General features: G+C 34.1%; 1 protein-coding gene and 1 non-coding gene across 2 annotated transcripts; both read left to right on the top strand.

Annotated features, from left to right (window-relative positions):
- The first annotated feature begins 1,618 nt into the window (after positions 1-1,618).
- On the top strand, positions 1,619-2,952 carry LOC110007388 (putative germin-like protein 2-1). Its single transcript, XM_088849430.1, has 2 exons — positions 1,619-1,841; positions 2,226-2,952. Exons 1-2 carry the CDS (start codon positions 1,733-1,735, stop codon positions 2,774-2,776), a joined length of 660 nt encoding a protein of 219 aa, XP_088705556.1. The 5' UTR covers positions 1,619-1,732; the 3' UTR covers positions 2,777-2,952.
- A 7,187-nt stretch (positions 2,953-10,139) lies between these two features.
- LOC18435750 (putative germin-like protein 2-1) lies at positions 10,140-11,299 on the top strand. Its single transcript, XR_016042493.1, has 2 exons — positions 10,140-10,280; positions 10,665-11,299. It is a non-coding gene; the product is annotated as a putative germin-like protein 2-1 (transcript).
- The last annotated feature ends 364 nt before the right edge of the window (positions 11,300-11,663 follow it).

The following is an 11,663-nucleotide window of genomic DNA, read 5'->3' as shown; positions in this document are numbered from 1 at the left end:
AGTACAAAAGATGGGCTAGAGAGAAGAGGAACCTATGTGTGTAGGTGTGACGAAGAAGGGTAGCTGATGCTTGGAGAGATGACGAAGCTTTCCATTTCTGCCTCTTTTTAGTCTGATCTCTTTATCATCTACTTGTTTTTGAGTCCCAAGGTTTACTTTGATATTCTCTCCCATTGTGTTTTTTATTAGCAAGCCTTTTCTAGATAGAGAAAGGGCAGCAAATGGGGCAAGAGAAAGGAGAACTTGCACGCCATTGCCGTCACAGTATATTGGGTGTCGTTATAGAATTGTAGACCATTACAATAGTTTATGTGTTGTGATACTTTTTATAGTCATCACAAGTAATACTTCAAAACATCATGATCATCATAACATTGAGCTTACCATGATGCCTTTCACGATTAAATGACTACTGTGAAAATTATTTTGGTCTAAATAACCTAAAACATTCTGTTTTTTTTAATTCATCGGACCAATTAGTGCAAGACCAATTTGGGTTAGTGATTTGATAATTGGGGAGAGAGAGGTAGGTAGGTGACCATACTCACCGGCTTCTAAGAAAGAAGAATTAAATTAGTGTTGAGATAGAGAGGTTAGCTGTTGATGTAATATGAGAAGGTGAAGGTTAGTTGGGCTTTGCTATTTTGGTACCTCGGATGATTCAGTACATTTCTTTATCTCTCATCACTTTTATGCCAATGGACCCATTGACATGTATTCTACGTTGGATTAAATAAAGAAGACTGGTTTGATACCTCAGCCCCACCTCATTAACTCATCGAATATTGCAATTTGAGCATAGGAAAAATGCTTTAAAAATAATGTCTATTGTAACAAATTATTCAGACTATCCATTTCTTTTTAAAAGTAAGTGTTTAATGATCGCAAGATCCATATCATTTTTTGAGTTTCAAATTTTATTTTCGGAATTAAAAATTAATTTTAGAGTCATAATGGAGATTTCAATTGCCGAAAGTATTTTCTGAATGAGGATTTGATGTGACGCTTTATTTTGTTTTCATAAAACCTAGGCCCTATAGAAACTTCATCTTTAAATAAAATCACTTATAAAATAATACAGTCAAGAAACAATGTCTTACTTGGCTGGCCGCGGCTGATAGGTGTTGTTTTGGAAATGCAAAAAAGATATTCTACTCCCTCAGGAGTATACTGTCCATTACTTCATCAGGTAAAACCCCACTTAGGATTAGATTTAAGACCCAAAATTTTTGGGATATAACCAGTAGCTCATATGAACATATGAGCCTAACGTCTCAAATTGATTTTGGACCGATTTGATGATCACATATATCTGGTAGTGTTTCAATTTAATTTATATATATATATATATATATATATATATATATATATATATATATATATATATATATATATATATATATATATAGGACATTTGAATATTTCTTCAATTTGAGGGATCATATGCATCTTTTAACGAAAATAGGTAAGAATTGGTCTGTGATGGAAGAAAGGCTCATGACCATAAATAAATTTTTTAACTTTCCAAAGACGCATTCAATAACAGTGCTCCATAGTGTTCAAAATGCCGACTTAGACTATCATCAACCAGAGCTCTATATAAAGCCTTGCAAAAGCCTTCTTCTGCTTCTTTTTTTTTTGCTTGTGCCCTCTCAAACTTTTGCTTTGATATTGCTACCACTGGCTTCGCTCGTTTGTTGCCTTAATACTGTCTTCTTTGCTTAAAACCACAATGAAGCTTCTATTCCTTGTCCCCTTCCTTTCTTTGATAGTTTGTCAAGCCTTTGCATCCGATCCTAGTCCCTTGCAGGACTTTTGTGTTGCAGACAATAACAGCCAAGGTAGGCATCTGATGATACATATTTATGAAGTTAAACTTCCTATAAATGCAATTGTCAATCCGAAGATTAGTGTTTTACACTTTGAACTAGAGTTTAAAAAGTCAGAGTTGGGGTCTGAGTCGCAGGGTTCCCGAGCCTGAATCCCAAAGGTCCGACTTGGGCAAGTTGGAGTAGGATAGGGCAATTTCTAAGATGAAAAATTTAAAAAGTATGAAAAGATGGGCAGACTGAAGCATTTTGGGGTTTTCCGGCATAGAATCGCCTAGCTCCTGACAAAGGGCTGATTAGGGCGAGTCCGGACTTGGCCCCATGAATTTTTAACAATGCTTTGAAATGGACATGCATGCTAATCTTTCCTTTTCTTCTCTGTGCTCTTTCATGCAGTGTTTGTCAATGGAAAAGTTTGCAAGGATCCAAAGTTGGCTACTGCAAAGGACTTTTTCTTTCCTGGTCTCGACAAGCCTGGCAACACAAGCAACCCTCTGGGTTCGAAGGTCACCCCGGTGTTTGTAATGCAACTTTTAGGGCTCAACACTCTGGGCGTCTCCATTGCGCGTATCGACTTTGCTCCCTGGGGCCAAAACCCTCCCCACACGCACCCACGTGCCTCTGAGATCCTCACTGTCTTGGAAGGGACTCTATACGTTGGCTTCGTGACCAGCAACCCCGACAACCGTTTGATTAGCAAGACGCTGAACAAGGGAGATGTCTTCGTGTTCCCGCAAGGCCTCATTCACTTCCAGCAAAATGTGGGTTATGGCAATGCTGTGGCCCTAGCAGCTTTCGGCAGCCAGAATCCAGGGGTGATAACCATAGCTAATGCTGTGTTTGGATCCAACCCACCTATCTCTGATGCTGTTCTTGCAAAGGCCTTCCAAATAGATAAAAAACTGGTGGATAAACTCCAATCCAGCTTCTGGATGGATAATAACTAACTTTTAGGTCAATGATCCCTCATTACTACATATTAGAGATTGATTGCATATGGAATAAAGTGATCCTCAATGAGTGGCTTTCATTTGTATTTTCTTTGTGATATTTGATTTCTTATGTATTATGCTTTGTTACTGGATAATAATAGTAGTTTATAGATTAAGTTTTGATATAAAAAGTACCTTTGTCATTTTTGCTTCATTTGTTTTTTCTTTCATTCTTTATGGACTGCAAAATCAAGTACATTATGGCTGGAGCTTGTTTGGACATCATTCAGTTTTTAATAACCTAACCACATATTGTTGAATATGTCTGTCAACAAACATTCACAAATCACAAACGAAGTCTGAGACGACAAATTGACATTTTCTTCAATTATAGCAAGTTAAAAGTTTACATTCTCTAACAATGGGCTCAATACTAGGCAGTCGGGATTGGAGGGAGCCAAAATATGACGTCTTGAGTTTTATTTTTAACAAGAATGGAGAATCTCATCCCTAATGAATAATATAAAAAAAAATTTATGCTCTTATAGGAGCATATCATCTATTCACTACCTCCGGTAAAACCATGTTTATGAGTATTCTCAAGAAATCAAATTTTCAATAAAACCCTGTTTATGAGTATTTTCAAGAAATCAAATTTGGGAATGTAACATAGCAATCAACCTCTCTCTTGAAAGAAAAATCGATATGCACTGGATGTACGCCTATTAAACAATAAAGTTTTAAGATTGAATGGAGACCGCCCAATTTTAGAATGGTATAAATCTAAGCATTTGAAAGCTCAATATCAATATATTCTTTCTTGCAAAAAAATCATCTTTTGATTCGAGTTTGTATCTCAAAATTTTAGAACGAAAAAGTATTCATCAGTAGCTTTTTTACGCGAGGAGTGACAGTAAATTGTGGTGGTCCACAATATTTGGGTGTCCACTGGATAGCAGAATCCTAACACCCATCTTAAGGAATGCCCATGTCCAAATATAAGAATTTGAGGGGATTTTATTAATAAGGTGAATTTAGGGGACATGGGCCTGTTTTTTTTATGGTAAACATTATTCTAGAATTATTATTTAAATATTTATGAACATCTAGATATTCTATTTATGAGATTTGGATTTGTAAAAGGAAATATATTAATTTTATAATATTTAAATATTCAAATAAATATTCTAAAATATTTTTATTATTTTTAAAATATAAAATAAATTTTCATGGGAGCCTATTGTGCACATGGGACCACCATGTTCTAGAAGATGGGGCCCATGTTGCCCCACTAGGGTCGCACGCCCACCCTTTGATTACTTTTTAATATTCAAAATTGTGACACATGGTCACATGGAACCATGTGACTTGGAAAGATTTGGTTTGAATTTTAGACTTGAGAATCTTGAAAGAGTTTTTATGGGAAATATGAGTAGGCTTGTAGTATTTTATGGAATGAACAATATTTGATTGAAATTAATTTGACTTAATTTCTGTTGATGGTAAAATGGTTTAGGAAAAGGGGACAACCTTCCAGTGTACTAAATGTCAGTGATCCAAATTCCAGCTTCGGTAGGAAAAAGAATTGAGAAGATGCTAAGAGATTTTTTGTGGGGTTCGTATGGAGAGATTATAAAATTCCATTTGTTAAAATGGGATAGAGTTTGTACCCCCAAGCGCGAAGGGGGACTGGGTATTCGGAATATTAAAATGTTTAACGAAGCTCTTTGTGTAAATGGTGGTGGCGTAGTATACACTTGAAGGATCATCTTTGGTACCAAGTTTTGGTTTCTAAATATGGAATTGATTGTTATGATTTTTGGCCTGGTGGTGGTAGAGGTAAGGATACGTCTTATATGTGGCAGGCTATTTATAATTGTAGTCTCACGTTTTCTGATTACTTTAGGTGGAATGTTAGAAGTGGTTGGCAGATTTTGTTTTGGCATCACAAACGATTTGCGGATATCCCCTTAAATATGCTTTCCTGGACCTTTTCCGTATAACCCAAATCTTTTGATTTGTGAAACAGTGGAAAGGAGTGGCCCGCGGTATTAATGGAATATATCTCTTAGATATAGGCGTTTAAATAATTTGATGTTGTCCTAATGGTGTTCGCTGATGGAACTCTTAAACAAAGTTTTTATTTCACAAAACGCAGAAGATATGTTAGTGTGGGAGATGGAAAGTGAGGGTAATTTCTCAGTAAAATCTTGCTATAATTTTTTTTCCATGATCGGTGGAGATGGTCTTGCCCTAATATTTCCAAAATTTGGAAATGGCCAATATCCCATAAGTTCAAGTATTTGTTAGGTTGGCTGTACATGACAAAATCTTGACTATTGATAATCTTCAGAAAAGGGTTAAGATTCTACCAAATATATGTTTGCTCTTTAAACAAGACGGGGAATCGATATCGCATTGGTTAAAAAGTAGTACATTTCATATAATGAAACATCAAATTCATTATAAATAGTTAATAATAACTATCTTAATATTTGTTTGAAAAGTAGTACATTTCATATAAAAGGTTAAAGTTTTTCATGAATAAAAAACTTAATTTATGAGCATAATTTAAAAGGCCAAATTCTTAAATATATTATTAATAAATCTAAGTTAGTTTCATATTACTCATGAAAATAAATTTATCATCTAGATCGAAAAATTGATTTCAAAATTTTAATCACTGTTTTTTTATCATAAAGTGAGTAAATATGGCCACTAAGGTTTTCAATAGCCTTTACGACACTATGGGAGTTTGCATTAAATTCCCAATTGTGCTTTTGGAATCACAAGTAATAGAAAATAAGTAACCAAAAATACTCTCACTATTACAATATTAAATTGAATCTCGACTATAAAATATTATTTTAAATTGAATGAATTATTTTTATAATATACTAACAGGATAAGTTTATTTAGAGCCGAGGCTCTAAACAATCAAATTAAAGCTTACATCAAAAATTTCATTAGAAGAAGTTGTTTTGATGCCCAAATATCTTTAAATTGATCACATCGACATCAAGATGCACGGGCATGTGAGAAAATGGCTTTCAAGTTTTGGAAATACTGTATTTTGTAACGCATTTTTGAACTGTCAATTTTCAAGATTTTCAAGTTTAATAGCTCTGTCGATCTACAATATTTTTGAAACTTTAAACTTTATAAATAAATATAAAAATATATTTTAAGGCTATCACAAAGATTTCTAGTATTAAAACTACGTTTCTCAACACTATTTGAAGATAGACTCAAATTTGATTGTTTAGAGCCGAGGCTCTCTACAAAAATCACCCCTAATTATTGACCATATCAACATTTAAATTTTAAATTTAACAGAGATTACATTTTGTATTTCACTCAAATGTGAGACACATTTAATTTTATGATTTCTTATTAACAAAAATTCTAATTTAGCATTGAATAAAAGAGGATCTAATGAATATAAAATTCATTTAAATTATAAAATTAAAACAACATTTTAAAAACATATTGTCTGTACAAAATAATGTTATCAAAATTAACTATGAAATGTGGTCTGATACTAATCCTTTTGAATTACAATTATTTCTAATCTACATGCGGTAACACACACTTTAAATTATCTATCGAGTAATTCAGGTGATTAAATTACTTGGTAAGCCTAAAATAAAGAAATCTTTAAAGGAAAAAGTTTATATAAGGGTAAACCCAAAGTCTTCTCTCTCTATCATCTACTTGTTTTTGAGTCCCAAGGTTCTTTCTCCTTTGATATTCTCTCCCATTGTGTTTCTTATTAGCAAGCCTGTTCTAAATAGAGAAAGGATAGCAACAGGGGCAAGATAAAGGAGAACTTATACGTCAGAACAATGACGCCGTCACAGTATTTTGGGTGTTGTTATAGAATTGAAGATCATTACAATACTTTAAGTGTTGTGATACTTATTATAATCATCACAAGTGATACTTCAATACATCATGACATAGAGCTTACCATGATGCCTTTCACGATTAAATGACTACTGAAATAACATAAAAAATTCTTTTTTTTAATCCATCGGACCAATTAATGCAAGACCACTTTGGGTTAGTGATTTAATAATTGGGGAGAGAGAGGTAGGTAGGTGACTATACTCACCGGCTTCTAAGAAAGAAGAATTAAATTAGTGTTGAGATGGAGAGGTTAGCTGTTGATGTAATATGAGAAGGTGAAGGTTAGTTCGGCTTTTCTATTTTGGTACCTCGGATGATCCAGTACATTTCTTTATCTTTCATCATGTTTATGCCAATGGACCCATTGACTTGCATTCCACGTTGCATTAAATAAAGGAGAATGGTTTGATACCTCGGCCCCACCTTATTAACTCATCGAATATTGCAATTTGAGCATAGGAAAAATGTTTTAAAAATAATGTACACTGTAACAAATTATATAGGCCGTCCATTTTGTTTTAAAAGTAAGTGTTTCATATTATTTTTTGAGTTTTAAATTTTATTTTCGGAATTGAAAATTAATTTTAGAGTCATAATGGAGATTTCTATTGTTGAAAGTATTTTCTGAATGAGAATTTGACGTGACGCTTTATTCTGTTTTCATAAAACCTAGGCCTTATAGAAACTTCATCTTTAAATAAAATCACTTATAAAATAATCACAGTCAAGAAACAATGTCTTACTTGGCTGGCCGTGGCGGATGCGTGTTGTTTTGGAAATGCAAAAAACATATTCTACTCCCTCAGGAGTATACTGTCCATTACTTCATCGTGTAAAACCCCACCTAGGATTAGTTTTAGGATCCAAAATTTTGGGGATATAACCATTTTGACATATACATTAACCTTGATTTTTAAAAAAATCCTAACTGCACCCTCTAAGCGCTTGGACCTAATTGCACCCTTTCAGCGTTTGGAAAAAAAAAATGTCTCAAGATTGAATAGAAACCATCAAATTTTTAGAGGGTGAGATCTAAGTATTAGAAAACTAAAATTTCATTTTTTTGTTTTTTATTTTAAAATAATCATCTAGTGATTCTAAGGTGGTTACCAAATTTTAGATTGAAAAAAATCCTCCCAAGTGGGTCATCTGACTAAAGAAATAGAAGTAAACTATGCTCCAGAAGGAGTATAATAAATGTGCTCTTATTCCATTAAGAAATTGAGAGCATGAGAGACATGGAGAAAAGAGAGAAAGATTTATATGTATATATAGAGAGAGAGTAAAAGTTTCAATTCATATATGTCTATGAGAAAAGATGGGATTAGCCCACTAGCTCATATGAATTTTAGTTTTCTTTTTATAAATTCAAATTACTTGAAATTTTAGGTGTACGTTTATAAAAAATAGATGAATATTTGAAAAATATCACAATTTTTTTACATGAAATAAATTGATCAAAATACCCCTAAAAAGATTCGGGGGTATTTTGGTTATTTTTTCACGAATAATTTTTTTTATATTTTTATTAGGTGTGCCTTGATGAGTAGAATACACATCTAAAATTTTAAGTGATTTGGATTTATAGAAAAAAAAAATATAAAAATTCAAGCACTATCGAACATCCGTGATCGCCTGATCGGCCCATATTCAATATGGGCTATTGAGCTTATATGTTCATATGAGCTACTGGGCTACTCCCATCTTTTATATATATATATATATATATATATATATATAGAGAGAGAGAGAGAGAGAGAGAAAGAGTAAAAGTTTCAATTCAAATATGTGAGGGAAAAAGGGGGTGGTGGTGATAGACTCTTGAGTCGTTTACTAATTTTTTTTGTCATTCTTTCCTCTAGAAATATGTGAGGGAAAAAGGGGGTAGTGGTCTTGACTCTTGTGGCCTTTACTACTTTTTTTTTGTGTCATTCTTTCCTCTAGAGGTAACATCTATTTGATAAGGTCCACTGAAGAGTGGGAAGCTAGCCTTGGTAAAATCAATTTGAGAAGGCTCACTATATACTGGGAAACTAGCCTACGTGTATGTGTAGCTCAAGTCAATTGAAGCAGTTGAAAAGCAATGGTGACAATACAATTTCAACATACATTAAACTAACTAATGGAAAAGTATACAATGAGATGATTTATCTTTGTTGCAATATGGGTCACAATTAATATTGACTATTGGATGTAAATTAGATGGGTGCATTTATTCGTTGTTGACCAAGCTCAAAATTTAAAAGAAAATTTTTCGAATTTTGTGATACATCCAAGCTATCAAATTTTACATCGAACGGTTGTAAGTCATTGTGACCTCATTGTATCAAAGGTAAATGATCTCCTTACATACAATCATCCCCTAATTAATAAGAAAAGTATGAAGTGCATTAGGGGACACAATTGTTGAAATTTGTCCATTTAAACGGGTCTAGTTTGTATAAGGTTGAGGTTCAAAACAATCAAAGCAAGGTGCAACTTTAAATAATGTCGGAAGATGTTGTTTCAGAACAAAAAGTCTTTATGATGGTCTGGAAATTTTTTCTATTCCTAATTTATCATATATATATATATATATATATATATATATATATATATATATATATATATATATATATATATATATATATATATATATATATATATATATTAGCCCACTAGCTCATATGAACATTTGAGCACAACGTCCCAGATTGATTCTGGACCGATTTGACGATCACATATATCTGATAGTATTTCAATTTTATTTAATTTTTTATACCTCCAAATCACTTGAAATTTCAAATGTGTGTTTATAAGAAAAAAGCTGAATCTTCTAAAAATATAAAAAAAATATTTTACATGAAATAAATTAGCCAAAATACCCCTGAAAAGATTCGGGAGGTATTTTGGTTATTTTATTTTTCGTGAATAATTTGTTTTGTATCTTTATTAGGTGCACCTTGATGAGAAGAACACACACCTAAATTTTAAAGTGATTTGAATTTGTAGAAAAAATAAAATTCAAATACTACCAGACATCCGTGATCTTCAAATCGGCTTAGATTCAATCTGGGCCGTTGGACTCAGATGTTCATATGAACTAGTGGGCTAATCCCATCTTTTCCATATATATATATATATATATACATTTGAATATTTCTTCAATTTGAGGGCATCATATGCATTTTTTAACAAAGACAGATAAGAACTGGTCTGTGATGGAAGAAAGGCTAATGACCATAGATTAATTTTTTAACTTTCCAATGACTCATTCAATAACAGTCCTCTATAGAATTCAAAATGTCGACTTAGGCCATCATCAACTAGAGTTCTATATAAAGCCTAGCAATCCTTTCACAGCTCCATGAACTAAGAGAGTTCGGGGCTTGTAACCGCAAAAAGCCTTCTCCTTACTTCTTTTTTTTTTGCTTGTGCCGTCTCAAACTTTTGCTTTGACATTGCTACCACTGGCTTCGTTCGTTTGTTGCCTTAATACTATCTGCTTAGCTTAAAATCACAATGAAGCTCCTATTCCTTGTCCCCTTCCTTTCTTTGATAGTTTCTCAAGCCTTTGCATCCGATCCTAGTCCCTAGCAGGACTTTTGTGTTGCAGACAATAACAGCCAAGGTAGGCATCTGATGATACTGATTTATGAAGTTAAACTTCATATAAATGCAATTGTCAATCCGAAGATTAGTGTTTTACACTTTGAACTAGAGTTTAAAAAGTTGGAGTTGGGGTCCGAGTCGCTGGGTTCCCGAGCCTGAATCCCGAAGGTCCGACTTGGGCAAGTTGGAGTGGGATAGGGCAATTTCTAACATGAAAAAATTAAAAAGTATGAATAGATGGGCAGATTGGAGCATTTTAGGGTTATCCGGCATAGAAGCGCCTAGCTCCAGACGAAGGGCTGATTAGGGCGAGTCCGGACTTGGCCCCATGATTTTTAAACAATGCTTTGAAATGGACATGCATGCTAATCTCTCCTTTTCTTCTATGTGCTCTTTCATGCAGTGTTTGTCAATGGAAAAGTTTGCAAGGATCCAAAGTTGGCTACTGCAAAGCACTTTTTCTTTCCTGGTCTCGACGAGCCTGGCAACACAAGCAACCCTCTAGGCTCCAAGGTTACCCCGGTGTTTGTAATGCAACTTTCAGGGCTCAACACTCTGGGCGTCTCCATTGCGCGTATCGACTTTGCTCCCAGGGGCCAAAACCCTCCCCACACGCACCCACGTGCCTCTGAGATCCTCACTGTCTTGGAAGGGACTCTATACGTTGGCTTCGTGACCAGCAACCCCGATAACAGTTTGATTAACAGGACGTTGAATAAGGGAGATATCTTAGCGATCCCGCAAGGCTTCATTCACTACCAGCAAAATGTGGGTTCTGGCAATGCTGTGGCCGTAGCAGCTTTCGATAGCCAGGATCCAGGGGTGATAACCATAACTAATGCTGGGTTTGGAGCCAACCCGCCTATCTCTGATGCTGTTCCTACAAAGGCCTTCCAAATAGATAAAAAATTGGTGGATAAACTCCAATCCAGCTTCTGGATGGATAATAACTAACTTTTAGGTCAATGATCCCTCATTACTGCATATTAGAGATTGATTGCATATGGAATAAAGTGATCCTTCTGGCTTTCATTTGTATTTTCTATGTGATGTTTGATTTCTTATATACTATGCTTTGTTACTTCATTTGTTTTGTCTTTCATTCTTTATGGACTGCAAAATCAAGTACATTATGGCTGGAGCTTGTTTGGACATCATTCAGTTTTTAATACCCTAACCACATATTGTTGAATATGTCTGTCAACAAACATTCACAAACGAAGTCTGAGACGACAAATTGACATTTTCTTCAATTATAGCAAGTTAAAAGTTTACATGTTCTAACAATGGGCTCAAGACTGGGCAGTCGGGATTGTGGGGAGCCAAAATATAACGTCTTGAGTTTCATTCTTAATAAGAGTAGAGAATCTCATCCCTAATGAATAATATAAAAAAGTTTATA

The sequence above is a fragment of the Amborella trichopoda genome, chromosome 10, assembly GCF_054954075.1.
Source record: "Amborella trichopoda isolate Santa Cruz 75 chromosome 10, AtrichopodaSantaCruz75HAP2 v2.0, whole genome shotgun sequence".
NCBI lineage: Eukaryota > Viridiplantae > Streptophyta > Magnoliopsida > Amborellales > Amborellaceae > Amborella > Amborella trichopoda.
Note: the sequence above shows the minus strand (reverse complement) of the source record. Positions and strands in the feature narration are given on the sequence as shown.

Excerpts from the sequence above, each read along its gene's own strand:
- LOC110007388 (XM_088849430.1), top strand. The coding sequence starts at position 1,733 with ATGAAGCTTCTATTCCTTGTCCCCTTCCTTTCTTTGATAGTTTGTCAA. Across the intron at positions 1,842-2,225 it reads TGCAGACAATAACAGCCAAG|TGTTTGTCAATGGAAAAGTT; the intron begins GTAGGCATCTGA and ends TCTTTCATGCAG.